Source organism: Arvicola amphibius, chromosome 1, assembly GCF_903992535.2.
Source record: "Arvicola amphibius chromosome 1, mArvAmp1.2, whole genome shotgun sequence".
Taxonomy (NCBI): Eukaryota; Metazoa; Chordata; class Mammalia; order Rodentia; family Cricetidae; genus Arvicola; species Arvicola amphibius.
In genome coordinates this window covers 158,537,993-158,553,880 of record NC_052047.1, presented here as the reverse complement: position 1 = coordinate 158,553,880, position 15,888 = coordinate 158,537,993, and the positions used below count along the sequence as shown (strand labels likewise).

Here is a 15,888-nt window from a genome sequence, read left to right as displayed (position 1 = left end):
TCCTATCTCTTTTTGACCTGGTTGGTTCATTTTTTATTTATTTTTTTTAAATGTGAAAAATTTTGAATTTAGGTTTTTTTTTTTTTTTTTTTTTTTTTTTTTTTTTTTTTTTTGGTTTTTCGAGACAGGGTTTCCCTGTAGTTTCTAGAGCCTGTCCTGGATCTAGCTCTTGTAGACCAGGCTGGCCTCGAACTCAGGAGATCCGCCTGCCTCTGCCTCCCGAGTGCTGGGATTAAAGGCGTGCGCCACCACCGCCCGGCTGAATTTAGGTTTTTTAAAACAAAATAAGATAACTAATAAAACCTCAAGAAGCTGTGTCTGAAAATAGGCAAAGCATATTAGTATTTTTATCTAAAAACCAGAATTAACTAATCATTAGATTTGTTAAACCTGTTATAACAGATACTTAAAATACCTTTTCTAAAAGGCGTTGACTTCACCTGGACCTGTAAGGCAAGCAAAAGCAGTACCAAAGCCTGAGTGCTCTGGTTTGACTCCACATCTCTTTAGTTTTGGGTCAGATTCCCACTTGACTCTGCATGGGCATCTCTTAAGGATGGTCTTCATCCAGTTTATTTCATCGCCTTTCAGCACAACACACTCAGAAAACTCACAGTCCTAAACCTGCAGTCAGAATGTATTTCAGGAACAGCAAAGCTTCCTTATATGAGGAGAATTGCTCATGAGGACCTTCAGGCAGAACTGTTTCAGGATCAGCTTGTTATTTCAAGCCACAATGGACTTCTTAGGACAACCTTGTAGAACAAGAACTTAGTACTTGAGACCAGACCTTGTCTCATGCTGCGTAATCATGTCTACCTTTTGTCTTTTGTCCCAGTTTTGAAAATATTTACATGAAGGTTTATGGTTCCCCTGAAGACAGTTACTACACCTGATTTATTTGTACCTCTCAATGTGGTCATATTGATCAGATTTCTCTTAGTCCCTTACCATTGTTTGTCTCTTTAATCAACATATTGGGAGAGGTGACCAAGTCTGACTTTGGACTATTGGATCTGGGACTTTTCCTTAATAATTCTGTTATATTGTGAACTAGAAGGATTTTTTTTTTCTAAGGTTACAACAGAACTTACTTACAAGCCAATTTGAATCAAATCATTCTTGGGGGTAAGTGTGTAAGCAGAAGTTCTTTCCTTCCCGGTCCTGTAGCTGTTCAGTCCCAAAGAAACATACAGAAGCTTATATTTATTATAAACTGTTTGGCCTATTAGTTTAGACTTATTATAATTAACTCTTAATAATTTAAATTAACCCGTAATTCTTATCTATGTTTAGCCACGTGGTTTGGTACCTTTTCTCTGTAAGGCATTCCTCTGTGTCTAGATGACAACTGCATCTCTGCCTTTCCTCTTCTCAGTATTCTCTTAGTCTGGTTGCCCCACCTGGCCACTGGCCAATCAACATTTTTTTAAAACCAATAAGAGTGACAGATCTTCACAGTGTACAAAAGCATTATCCCACAGCATAAGTGGGAGTTTGTTATATAAATATATCACATAGCATTTATCTGAAGGTTACTATATAGGAACATAAACTGTTAAACCTAGATGATATAACCTTTATACCATAAAACTTAAAATCATAAAGCAAAGAAAAATAATTTTGAACGATGTGTCTAAAGCTATAATTGAATGATATAAGATCCTCTGCTATCTTAATTTCTTCTGTTCCTGTTGCTGTGATAAAATACTCTGAAAAATCTTTAGGGAAAGAGGGCTTATTTGACTCAGAGTTCCAGGTTATGGTCTGTCATCGTGGATAAATCACAATGGCAGGAGCTTGAGGGAGTTAGGAGAGCACTGCTCAGTGTGAGCTAATCCTCAGCTTTTTTCTCCATTTTATACAGATCTGGCCCTCTGTTCAACAGTGAGTGAAGATGGGTCTTCCCACAGTAGTTAGTGTAATTGAGACAGTCCCCCAGAGGCATGCCCACTTCTGTCAAGTTTATGTTAACCATCACAGCTGCTTCATTTGGTCAGGCTAAAAACTCTTGTTGGTGTTTTTATGTCTTAAAGTAAAAACTTTTATATTATAATCTCAAGAATATCAAATAATCTAAAGAAACTGTCAGCTAAACCAATCAGGCACAATAACACATTAAATTAGAGTGCACTCTTAGAAACTAAATTTTGAACCCAGGAAGCCAAGACTAATCCTTAAGAAAGTTTAAGGAGCCAAAAGATCAGAAGGCGAAGGTAGGTTTGCAAAGGAAAGGAAGTATCTTTTCCTGATTTAAGAACTAAATAACAGAGAGGGAGGCATGCTTCTAAATAGGAAGTTTTGATGAAAGTCAGAAAACCCTGTTTTGTTTGTCAACAGGATGATAGAAAAATTTATTTAGTAAAACAGCAGAGGTTCTGATACAACTCAGAAACCTTATAAAGTCTTTAACTCAAATTTTTGTTCAGGGCATATAGGTAGTATAGGACCACTTCCCTGTAGATTTTATCTTTAAAAAGCCCCTCATCTTTTCCTTGGAAAAAAATTTGTTTCACTTCGGAATCACTAGAGAAGAGAATAGAATAGGATAAAGAAAATAAAGAAGGCAAGGTTGGTGTTGGGCAGATACAAGTCAGTAGGGATTGAGAACAGATTCCTCAGGGTTCTTCTTTGTTCTGACAAAACCTTAAACATTTTTATTCCTGTTCTTTATCATCTTTTTAATACAGTATCAAAGTAAACTAGCAATGCTATTGTTTCTTCATAATTGTACTTAAATTCCAGTTCATAGTGATTGCTCATTTAGCATCTTTAGTTCTGTTGCATAGGAGTTTTACATGAAACAAGCCAACCCAAAACAAAACAAAAATTAAGTTGGGCACATCAGACATTCTTCATGTTTTCCAAATAGCTTGCAGGTTAAAGTATCATAATTATAAAATACAAAGTCAGCTAAGTACCAGATGGTATGTGCTTTTTACTGATGCCCCTACCCACCCATCAAATATGTTTTCCTCCTTTGAATTTCTGCTTTCCTTTTTGGTGTCTTTTTATTTAATTATTTTCTTATTTTTTTTTTCTTCTCAGAAACTATAACCCATGCTAGCTGGGGAGATTTGTGTTTTGGTTCAGATTTATGTGCCACTTACCTCTCTCATTCCATGTATTTAGTGGTATTTTATTTGTACTTTAGTAAATAAACTTTGCCTGAAGATCAGAATGCAAAAGTAAGCTACTAGAGGCCAAGGAGTGGTAGCACACACCTTTTTTTAAAAAAAGTTATAAACTGATTGGCCCATTAGCTCAGGCTTCTTATTAACTCTTATAAATTATATTAGCCCATTATTCTTGTCTGTGTTAGCCACATGGCTCAGTACTTTATTCAGCGAGGCAGTCACATCTTGCTTCTTCTGTTGGCACACACCTTTAATCCCAGGACTCTGCTATACAAGATCGATCCAGAAATAGATCCAGGTGGTGGTGGCTCACACCTTTAATCCCAGCACCAGAGAGGTGGAGACAGGATAATATGGCTAGGTGGAGAAAGGAATATAGAGGGGAAGAGACATGAACTCACTGGAGTGTGGAGTCTGAGGATTCGTGGAGACAGGATCCCACCCTTTTGGTCTGAAGATTTGGTAGAGGTAAAAGGTCTCTCTAGTGACTGGCTGCTTTGCTCCTCTGATCTTCAGCTTGAACCCCAATGTCTGTTTCTGGGTTTTTATGTTTTGTGCTACACATGTATGGTTTATTCTGTGCATTTATGGGAATATACTTGGCTGAAGCATCTAAGTTTCATCCAAGCCATGAGTGTGATCTGTTGTCTTGGACTTCATGTGAGTTAACTGTGCATCCTGTGGAGTTCCCCTGACACCAGTGTAGTGACCTATGGGAGATAGTTAACTGACAGCCTCTATAGTTAACCCAGTTAAGAGCATAGGAGCCCTTTAATAATGATCAGAGCAAGAATAGGCTCACACCTTCAGAATGTGCCAAAGCTCAGAGGTATAGTATTTTTAAAGACAAACCCACAATTATATCAGTGCTTGAGGGGGCTTACATCAGTGAGGGTAGCCCAGTAGCATTTGTTTTCTTGCAGAGCTTAGTAGTACTTTTCAGACACTGTAGTACAATTAATTTTGGTTTACAAATCTTCCTAGTTATTTTGGCTTTATGTTTTAGCTTACACAAGGATTAATTATTTTGGTTAGAACACTTGGACCGTGGTAAGGGTCACGGACATTCTTCAAATAGCAGCGAAGGTGGATGTGACTGTTGCAGGGTGGAAGGCTGAGGGACAGCTAGGAAGACACAAAATAGAACCAAGACAAATGGTGCTACATGAGTCATCTTACCACCACTGACTTGTGCTGGAGGGAACAAGTGCCTTGTATGTTCAGTGTGCCCATCGAATGGGCAAGAGTGCAGTTGGCACATAGAAAGAAACAGACTTAGAGGTTGTTGGAAGGCAGTCAAGTGCTTGGAGTGGGAGGTAAATAAATCCTTTACCCCAATACTCTGAAAGGATGTCCAACCACCCATTCAGCAAATCATCAGACCATCATTTAAACCAAAGAGGAGGTTTGGGTCTCTGAAAGAACTCACCAACATACGCTTAAGCAAGCAGAGTGAATGATTGGGCTCGAACATCTTGAACAGGTACCTGCCACCAAACTAGGTGACTTGTCTGGTGAAAGTGGATTTTCTTTTCTTGGCCTCAAAACTTTTAGGTTATAGCTCTTTCTTTTTTTTTTCTTTTTGGACTGGAAGGAGCATAATTTAATAAATACTGCTTAAAATTCTAGGAAAAATAGTACTTTGTATGTATTTAATGTGTTTCATAGTATACAAAATGAATGAGGACTAAAAACTCCTCTTAGAAGAACAATTCAATGACATGTGATATGCTATGCAGTAGTTGACACAAAATGAATAATAGACCTATATTTATTTCTCCAGCAATAAAATTATTAGAAAAAAATAGAAAATATTTTGTGAAATTTCTAGTCAGGTTAGGAAAAAAATTCTTAAATCAGTTACCAAAGTGAAAGTTCAACCTAGAATTGTTTGCAGATGTAATTCATTAAAACTAAGAGTTCTGGTATTTGGGGGATATTTTGAAGACAAACACTGGACACCTACTGGAGAAATATTTGCAAGTCATATACGTGACAGTAATGTACATTTGCAAAATATTTAAAGCTCACAAATTCAGTTGTCAGCAGACACTTAAACATCATGCATTCCTCATGTTTTCTAAATAGCCTGCAGGTTAAAGTATTATAATTATAAAATACAAATCCAGCTATGTACCAGACGGTATGTGCTTTTTACTGTTGCCCCTCCCACCCATCAAGTAATTTTTCCACTTCTTTGAAGAAAATAAAATATATGAAAACAGATTCCTAGAAAATGTGTTTTATGGAATTTGAAAAATATATGTACATTAAAATGCAGATGACGAGATGAACAAATTCATTGCTTGTTAACTGAACGTGTCTTTATATATTTATTGGATATCTTAAACTAAGAAGACTTTGTCAAATATATTGGTGAAGAAATTAAGAAACTAAATTTCTCTCATATACATGGTGAGAACATAAAATGGACAACTTGTAAAAGTCGCTTGAATATTTCTGACAGTAAACACTTATTTACTACTTAGTGGATATTACACACTTAAAAATTTGCACAAGAGAGATAGAAGCTCATGTTCATATAAAAATCTATATATCAAACATAATAGATGCTTTTTCTAAGAACAAATACTGGAATAAACAAATCATAGTTACTATTAAAATTAATAAGTTTTTTTTTTTTTTTTTTTTTTTTTTTTTCCGAGACAGGGTTTTCCTGTAGTTTCTAGAGCCTGTCCTGGAACTAGCTCTTGTAGACCAGGCTGGCCTCGAACTCAGAGATCCGCCTGCCTCTGCCTCCCGAGTGCTGGGATTAAAGGTGTGCGCCACCACCGCCAGGCAAAATTAATAAGGTTTTAAAAGGATGCAATTGAAATGGATGCAAAAATAACTAAGTGAAATCACCCAGAAAGATACACAATACATGGTTTTAAGAATACGAATTTCTTAAATTCACACTAATAGGAAAGAGAAATCACTAGGTTGGGTAGATGTTTGACAGAAGATGGACCTTTTCTGTGCTTAAGTGTCTTCTCAAAATATGAAAGTTCTTATTCCCAATATTTTAGAATTTGGCTACTTTGGTGTTACAACATTTAAGTAGATAGTCAACTTAAAAATCAGGATAAGATTGGATCTCATATAACATAAAATATATTTTGTAACAGCAGCAGTACTTAGAGCCATATTGGGGAACAATGTGAAGGTTATAGAGAAGTCTCAGAAGAAAGCAAACCCATCTTGTTCATGGTCATGGATTCCTTCTCCCAGAATTTAGAGAAAGTGTGTCTTTACTACTGTTACAGCAGGGTAGCAGTTGAAATCTGAGGGAGCTATATAACCCCACTCTAGACTTTAGTGACTGATTATGGCAGACAGTGTTCATGGTCTGTAATTTAAATATGTTCTAGTTGTTTTTGGCAAAGCATTCTTTTATTTAAAAAATGTCAAAAATGTAAATCCTTAAAAGAGCATCACTTTTCATACAACATATAAAAACTATTTTGTAGTTTTATAAATGCAGCAGCCATTATAATGAAGCCATGTGGATTAGAAACTAAGGAGAAATTTTGGTCCCTCTTTGTTTATTTTATTTTATCTTTTTTACTGTTTTTATTGAGTTATACATTCTTCTCTGCTCTCCTCTCTTTTTCTCTCTCCTTTTCTATCCTCTCCCATGATGCCCTTTCCCAGTTTACTCAGGAGATCTTGTCTTTTTCACCTTCCTATGTAGATTCATGTATGTCTCTCTTAGGGTTCTCTTTGTAGTCTAATTTCTCTGGAATTGTGGCTTATAGGCTGGTTTTTCTTTGCTTTATGTGTAAAAGCCATTTATGAGTGAATGCATATTATGTCTTTCTGAGTCACCTCCCTCAATGTTGTTTTTTCTAGATCTGTCCATTTGCCTGCAAATTTCAAGCTGCCATTGTTTTTTACTGCTGTGTAGCACTCCATTGAATAAATGTACCACATTTTCTTTATCCATTCTATAGTTGAGGGGCATCTAGGTTGTTTCCAGGTTCTGGCTTTTACAAATAATGCTGCTAGTTCGAGGCCAGCCTGGTCTACAAGAGCTAGTTCCAGGACAGGCTCTAGAAACCCTGTCTCGAAAAACCAAAAAAAAAAAAAAAAAAAAAAAAAAAAAAAACAAAAAACAAAAACAAATAATGCTGCTATGAACATAGTTGAGCACATGTCCTTGTGATGTATGATTGAGCGTCTTTTGGGTATATACCCAACAGCGGTATTGCTGAGTCTTGAAGTAGATTGTTTTTTAATTTTCTGAGAAATCATCAAAAAATTTCCAAAGTGGCTGTACAAGTTTGCACTCTCAGCAGCAATACTTGAGTGTTTCCTTACTCTACATCCTTTCCAGCATAAGCTGTCATCAGTGTTTTTGATCTTGGACATTCTAACAGGTGTAAGATGGAATGGAATCTCAGAGTTGTTTTGATTTGCATTTCTCTGATGGCTAAGGATGTTGAGCATTTCCTTAAATGTCTTTCAGTCCTTTGAGATTTGTCTGTTGAGAGCTCTCTGTTTAGACTACAGCTCTTAATTGAAAGGAAAATACATTTATTTTTAACTAAGTATAAATGACCATATCCTAGAAACACAGATTTGATTAGCCTAGACTCCCTTCCTCCCTACCTCCCTGTTGGGAGCAATGAGACCCCAGATCCTGAATTGTAATCCCCTGATCTGAGTGCCTACAGCTGCTCTGAGCACGAGACCTTCAGGAGTTCCTGATGGCAGGAGAGTGGTTTTTGATGGGTTTGGCTGGGGCGTGGCTATCTCTATATAATCTGCCCCTGAACACAATAAAGGGAGCAATCTTGGGGAATTCAAGGATGACCCATGTCGCTGTCTCTCTCTCTGTGTTTGTGTATTTTAACCTCCTGCCCTTGCCCGAATCTCACGAACTGGGTGCCAGTGCACCGAACGCAGACATGGGGGCGCGGTGCGCGGCAATTGGAGGTCTCCACCGAGATTTCGGCAATTGGAGGTCCCAGCCGAGATTTGGGAACTAGGGAACGCTGAGAGGTCGCCCTCAGAAGGTGAGGGTGGATTGGGGTATGGTTAATCCTGATGTCCTTCGCTCAGTTGGGCAGCAAAGCAAAGTCCAACCGAGAAAGAGGGGTAAACGAACAGGGTTGTCCCCGGCCGGGGGGGATGTATATATTGGGAAAAGATAGAAAGAATGTATATAGCTTAAAAAGATAAATGTGTACAGATGTATGATATGTTGATTGTGTTGTCTTTTGTGTTCTGGACTGGAGAAAGACATTTGATTCTAGGAACTGTTAAGAAAGGTAACTTGACTTTAAAATATGGGCTTAAGAATTTGATGTATTGGAAAAGAGGTTCTGTTTTTGTCTCCACAGACAATTAGAGCCTAAGGATTTATTTGATATTCATGTGGTTTGAATCCCCGAGACCTCCTGAAATGTTGCAGTAGAGTGTGAGCCGTGCTGGCTCCAGGCAGAGGGCACTGAGGGGCTGCAACTCGTGCAAGCCCCGGGACCTGCCTCGAGGACTGACGAGGAAAGAACGCTAGGCCCACTCAAGCTCGGGCCTTAGGGCGCAGAAGTGCAGCACGACCGCGACCCGCAAGCGACTGGAAAATGGCAGTGAATTGCAGTAAATACCCCTAAGAATGTGGTGTCCCAGCTCAGCAGGAAGTAGCCAGACAGATTGACAACACCCAAATTCCCTAAAAGATAATTTAAGTGGGGCCCCTTCAGTGGTTGCCCAGCAGCAAGCCTGCTTCCCTGAGTTCCGCTCCACTTCATGCACCAGTTTGGACCCAGAACGCAGCTGGGGCTAGAAGGCAGCTGGAGCAGAGCTTTGCTAGGTGGCTGTGGTGGAAGGCACATTGCCTCAGCCCAGTCGGTGCCTAGCCTGGCGGATGCCACAGCAGCGCACAACAAGTGCTGGAGCTGAGACAAACTGGCGCACAGACCCCACTGGGCTGCCCGAGAACGCAGCAGCGGGACAAGGAGAAGGCAGTGAAGTTGCTCTCTTGTGTTCCCTAAAAGCCAGTATTCTCCTGAGGAGATGCTGTCACTCTCTCCTGAGTATAGGTTCAATCAAAGTGACCAAAAGGCTGTGTGGCCAGAAGGGTCTTCTGTTTTATAAAAAATTTAGGGGGGAGATGTTGGGAGCAATGAGACCCCAGATCTAGAATTTCTTGTAATCCCTTGATCTGAGTGCCTATAGCTGCTCTGAGCACGAGACCTTCAGGAGTTCCTGATGGCAGGAGAGTGGTTTCTGGTGGGTTTGGCTGGGACGTGGCTATCTCTATATAATCTGCCCCTGAACACAATAAAGGGGGCATTCTTGGGGAATTCAAGGATGACCCGTGTCACGGTCTGTCTGTCTGTGTTTGTGTATTTTAACCTCCTTCCCCTTGCCCGAATCTCGCGAACTGGGTTCAAGAGCACCGAACACCTCCCTCCCTCCTTCCCTCCCTCCTTCCCCTTTCTTTCCCTCCCTCCTTCCCCTTTCCCCTCTCTCCCCTTTCTTTCCCCTCTCTCCCCTCTCTGTCTCCCTCTTTCCCTCCTTTTTATTTTTTTTCTAGAAGCTAGATTATTTTAGCCAGTGTGAGGTTACTTACAGGAGCACGGTGACTCAAAAGTAGCTATATTATATAAAAAAATCCTAATTTGGTATGGGTGAAACCCTCATAAACGCCTCATCAGTTGATTCCTACCCTCAGTTGTGCTTATCTCTACATATTCTAGGATTTTATTTCAAGACTTTATGCAGGTGGGGGTCACAAGGGAGTAGTAGCTGAAATCCCAGGGGATGGTCTGGTGGCTGTAGTGAAGAGGCGACGGGCTGTGTTCCTGCCGCCCAGCTCTTGGCCTCCTGGCTAGCTTATGCCCAGAAATAACAACACACAAACTGTATTCATTTAAACACTGCCTGGCCCATTAGTTTCAGCCTCTTACTCACATCTTGACTAACCCATATCTAATAATCTGTGTAACACCACAAGTGGTGTCTTACCGGGAAAGATTCAGCATGTCTGACCTGGCAGCTGACTCCATCGTGTCTGACCCAGAGAGGAGAGGCATACTAACTTCCCTTCTTCCCAGCATTGTTCTGTCTACTCCACCCACCTAAGGGCTGGCCTATCAAATGGGCCAAGGCAGTTTCTTTATTAACCAATGAGAGTCCTCCATCAGGTGGCCTTCCACTTCTCCTGCTAGGCTGTGTTAGCTGCCTTGCCATCATTGTCCTAGCTGTCAATGCATTGCTTGCTGATTTGTTGCCATGTCTCTAAGCTAAGGTACCCTGTAGGGTACTCTGCTCCTTGGTGCGTGGTAGTAATGTTTATAAAACGATGTTCTTTCTGGAGCAGAACATTGTACCTTCTTGGAGCACTGGTCCCTTTGACATTTGTAATGCCACTGAAACTGGTAGAGCTACTGGATATGTTGTCATTGTATATCTCTCACTAACCTTTTGCTTTAATCTATTTGTGTCTTTATAATTGAAGTGGCTTTCATGTTTTTGTTTTGTTTTTTTTTTTATTCATTTTGACTTTTTTCTTGTTCAACTTTCCAACAAGTTACATCTAAAGTTACTGTTGATGTAGTTGGATTAATGGGTTTATACTTATATTGTTTGATATGTATTTGATGTTTGTCTCTGGTTTCTATTGCAGAGCTCCTGTGTTAATGAAATTTCATATGACAGGATTAATTTTTGTTACTCATGATGAGTCCCTTTGGTAGTTTGAATTTATACTATTGAGGTGACAGGAAAGGATCACTAGATAGGTCCCAGGATGAACCAATCACCAGAAAGACCAAGTGGTTAGAATATTAGAAAATTGGAATCTCCAGCCTCCACTCGTCAGTCTCTAGGAAAGGTTATAGTCTTGGAATTCTAACTGTAAGAATTCTTAGGGCAACTTGATGAGCTTCTTTATTAGTAAAGAGGTGAATTTGATACACTTATGGCATATCCAGAGAGGATGTAATAGCACTATGACCAGCTGAGCAAACTCAATTCTGCATTTCCAGGTGTGATGTCAAAGTGCTCTTCAGATCCCCAACTCTTTTTCAGCTTTGTTGACTGCAACACCCTTTTCTCTTTGGGGTTGATTCCACTGACACTTAGCAGCTTTCCTCAACAGGTTTTCCATGAGCCTGACATTTCCAACATTTTGGGGTCTCCAAGGCAATCAGACTTCACCTTCACAGCTTCACACAGTGACCTCTCTGGGCCTCCATACAGGGACATACCTGACACATACATCTTTCCTTAGTCATAGAGGGAGATTCTACAACCTCTTTCTTGCATTCTTGACTCTAAAGCCAGAACCACATGGCTGAAGCTGCTAAGTTCTGCTGCTAGATTCTAGGCCATCATCTACATTGCTCTCAGTTTCACTGTTGTCCCTGTTCCTACTGTGGTGACCCTAGGCTGTCGGCCCATGGTGCTTAGGATGGCCCACTAAGCCCCACTTAAAATGTCCAGTTTTTCTAGCTCAGAGTCTCATCATGTTCCATATTTCTGCAGACTAAAGCATGGTCAGGCCTATCACACAATACCCCAGTCCCTGGTGTCAACTTCTTATCTAGTCAGTGTTCTGTTGCTATGAAGAGACGCCATGGCCACAGCAACTCTTATAAAGGAAAAATTTAATTGGGCCTGGCTTTTACAGTTTCAGAGGTTTAGTCAGTCCATTGTCATGGCAGGAACCGTAACATCATGCAGGCAGACATGGTGCTGGAAAGGTAGCTGAGAGTTCTACATTTGGATCGCCAGGCAGCAGGAACAGCAGTGCCACTCGTTAATGACCAAGCATTTAAATATATGAACCTATGGGGTCCATTCTTATTCAAACCACATAGGTCACAACGTGGACCTATTAGTGTAGAAATGATGAGCATTTTTATGTTACTAGAATCTTTAATTTGTGAAATAATTATATCTAGAAATAAAATATAGGCCTGGGATTGAATCCTAGGATACCCATTTGATGTTCACTGAAGAACTGCTTAACTCTTGCATAGAAAACTCAACGATACATTTAGTTGTAGAGGGTTATATGTTGAATGCAAGATAAAACTTTTTGAACTTTTTGGTGTTAGCATATTCTAACTTTTCTATTTGTTGGACCTGTTTCTTTTTAAAAAAAGTTTTTTGCCTTCTCTGGTTTTCATTGAACATTTCATATAAGTTTTGTTTTTTCTTTCATATTAATTATACTTTAAATGTTGTCTTAGAATTTGTGGTATTCACTTAAATGTAATCTAAGTCCATTCAGATGACATTCCACTGCTTCATGGGTAACAGACAATACCAGTACCTTCTAGAAACTTTGTGTTTTCATTTTCACCTAAGGAGTGAGCTAGTACAATATTGCTGTTAATGTTCGGAACAAACAACTTTCCATTAGCTTATTTAAAAATAATGAAAATAAAAGATTGGATTTTACCCTCATTACTTCTTTAATTTTCTTTTTCTCTTAAATCCATTTTTAGCACTCTTTAAATGAGTCTACCTGCAGCATTTCTTGTTAATTTTTATTCATATGAGAGTTTTCAGTTTTTTTTCAGAGCCTGACCCCATTTGAAAAATTATGGAGATGCAATATATATGTTTACCATATATAGATACACTATATATAAACACACTATATATGTTAGGCAGGGTGGCTTGAAGACACAGAAATCCCCTTGGCTCTGCCTCCCAAATCCTGGGATCAAAGGTTTGTGCCACCATGCTAGTTTCAATATTTATGTCATTAACTATGTTACATGTGTATACCTCAGTGTCACTAAATTCACAATGTATTAGAGCATTCAAAGCTATCTACCTGTAGAGCAAGTCAAACACTATCTATTAAGCAGTAATAACTCATACTCTACTATCTTCAGACCCTGGTAGTGATTGTATTTGCCCTGTATTTTACTAGCTTCTTTCAGTGTGTCCGTACAGCTTATCTATTTTGTAGCATGAATTTAAATCATTTTAAAAAATGAATAATACTCCTCTCTCTCTCTCTCTCTCTCTCTCTCTCTGTGTGTGTGTGTGTGTGTGTGTGTGTGTGTGTGTGTGAGAGAGAGAGAGAGAGAGAGAGAGAGAGAGAGAGAGAGAGAGAGAGAATAATGCTGCTGTGAATGTGACTATTTTTCTTCTCATCCCTGCTTTCAGATACCTTGGTTACAAACCTAGAAGTAGAATTAATGTATCATATTCCCACTTGTCTTTGTGTTTTGATTATCTGCTTAGAATTTCTTTTCCTTTTTCATTTGCTTTTTAGCTTAATGTGTGCCTTTAAGAGTTAGAGACAGTCTTTAACACAGTATAATACTATTTATCCATTGACTAGATCCATTCTGCCAGTTTATGTCTGTTACAGAGTGCTGGAACCCAGGGAGTTGTGAGTGTTGAGCAAGCGCTTTAGAACTAAGCTCTATCCCAGCCCTTACTATTTTGAGTTTGGGTCTCACTATGTATCTTAAACTGGTCTTGTTCTTGCTGTGTATTAGTACCTCAGCCTCTGGCCTCCAAAGTCCTAGATTTATAGATGTTTGCCTCCTGCTAACCTGTTTGTGTTTAATTAAAGTGATAGGGAGTAAGTCTGTGTTTTCATTTCACTATTACGTTATACATATGTCATAACTTCGAGTACATGTTGTGTATATACAGTGCATGTGCCTCTGTGTGTGTGTGTGAGTGAGTTCACAGGACAGAGGAGGGTATCAGGCATCCTTCTTTTACTTTCTGACATTTTTTTTTTTCTTGAATTTCATGGAGTCTGGAGTGTTTTTCATCTAGGCTGGTGGTGAGCAAGAGATTCTCCTGTCAGACTTTCTTAGACTGTACAGAAGAATTAACACGGGCTAGTAAATATAATTTCTATTTTCAATTATGACAATTATTTTTCTATGATGTCATTTTAAGAGGAAGCATATTTAACTTAAAAATGAAATACAGTTGAATATATTTTTTTTTTTTAAAGGAGCCGTGGTCCTCAAGAACCTTGAAATTAAAGAAAATGCATTGGTAGGTCTTGCCTATGAAATTTTATACTAGTGTATTTAATTAATACATTAATTCCTAATTTAACATGCCACCTTAAATTACTTCACCTATGAGAAATTTTGATGGTTATTTTCATACAATATGAACTTTGCAAAGTAGATCTAAATTCTTAAAGATAGAAACTGCCAGTATAGTTTTTATTTACTTAAAATATTTGTATTTTATTTATTTCTATAAGGTATTACTTTGTAGTGTTTAACTTGTCTTCTAGTTTATTTAGCATCATTTTAGTATGTTAAATTCCGTGGCCTGGATTATATTCAGTCTTTTGCAACTCTTACAGCATCTATTTGCACAACCATTTCACATTGCTAAGAGAAACTCTAGCCTCATTCGACAATCACTTTTTTCCTCACTTTCCACTGGCGTTGGGAATTTTCTTCATTGTACCCTGACACTGTACTCACTAAATAATTTTCTAAACCTTGTTTTCCATCCCCATAAATTTACTTCATCCAAATGGTACCAGGCCATATTTGCACATTGCTCTTATTTTGTTTCACTTGGTGTAATGCTTTCTTGGGTCATCTATGTCATAGCATGTACCACGGTGTCGTTTCTTTTCATGATGAATATTCTCTATATACCACATTTGGTTGTCCATTCAGTCTTTCTTCCCTGCAGCTTTGATGAACACTTAGGTTGTTTTCCACCTTTGGGCTCTTTCAAATATGCATCTAAGAATGATTTTCTGGTTTTTCTAATTCGTTTAGGCTTTTCCAGAAAGAGCCAAGGTTTTTTTTTATTTGTTTTTTGTTTTGTTTTTCCTATAGCTGTGAAATCACTCTATATCCCTTTCAACAAGTTCTAATTTTTTGACATTTCCCAAATCTTCTAAAAATTACTACTCTCTGTTTTACACATTAGCTGCCACCTATGAAGTAGTAAATATCTTTCTTGATTAGCAGTTCTCAAATAACTATTATTTCCTGAATAGCTAGTGATATTGAACATCTTCTCATGTAGTTGTTACTATATTCATATGTCCTTTGGTGAAATGTTTATTCAGTGTGCTGGGATTAAAGGCATGAGCCAGATTGCCTTTATTTTTCAAAATAAAAGTATAAAATTTATTAAAAAACCACCCACAAAATTCTGTATAACCAACAGTGATACCACTTGCAAACACTTAAGCAAATTCATGACAAAGATTTAAAATGTATTTTCAGTTGCAGTATTGATTTAGCCTTATTCAGAACAGTTTTTTTAAAAAAATTTTATGCTCAAAGCAAGTAAGAAATATAAAGTATAATAGATAATTTTGACAGCTATTGTTACATTTATTTTCCAATGCTAGTACATTTCAACAAAACATGACATTTCAGTGCATTTTGCTAACTAAATGTGAAATCATTTACAATGACTGTGCACCAAACTTTAGCTTCATTGATCTTTCATGTAACAAGTAATGAATACTTACAAATATTCAAGTACTGATAGTGAGTGTTCTGTTGTATGCAGAGAACTCAATATTGATCATGTATTAAAAATAAATATGCAAATCATCATGATTATAATTATCTCTTTGCCTTTTATGTGGTGGAAGTGTTTTCCCTGTTTCCTACATCTGTGAGTGTCCTAGTTAGGGTTACTATTGCTGTGTTGAAACACCAAAGCAACTTTGGGGAGGAAGGGGTTTATTTGACTTACACTTCCATATCTCTGTTCAACATTGAAGGAGGTCAGGACAGGAACTCAATCAGAGCAGGAACCTGGAGGCAGG

General features: G+C 38.3%; 1 protein-coding gene across 2 annotated transcripts in view; it reads left to right on the top strand.

Annotated features, from left to right (window-relative positions):
* Positions 1 to 15,888, top strand: part of Vps13a (vacuolar protein sorting 13 homolog A) — a 210,967-nt gene that overhangs the window by 15,080 nt on the left and 179,999 nt on the right. For both annotated transcript variants that reach the window (XM_038349800.2, XM_038349809.1), the window contains exon 2: positions 14,083 to 14,126. In XM_038349800.2, coding sequence (XP_038205728.1) covers positions 14,083 to 14,126 — 44 coding nt within the window. The remainder of the gene's footprint in view (positions 1 to 14,082; positions 14,127 to 15,888) is intronic.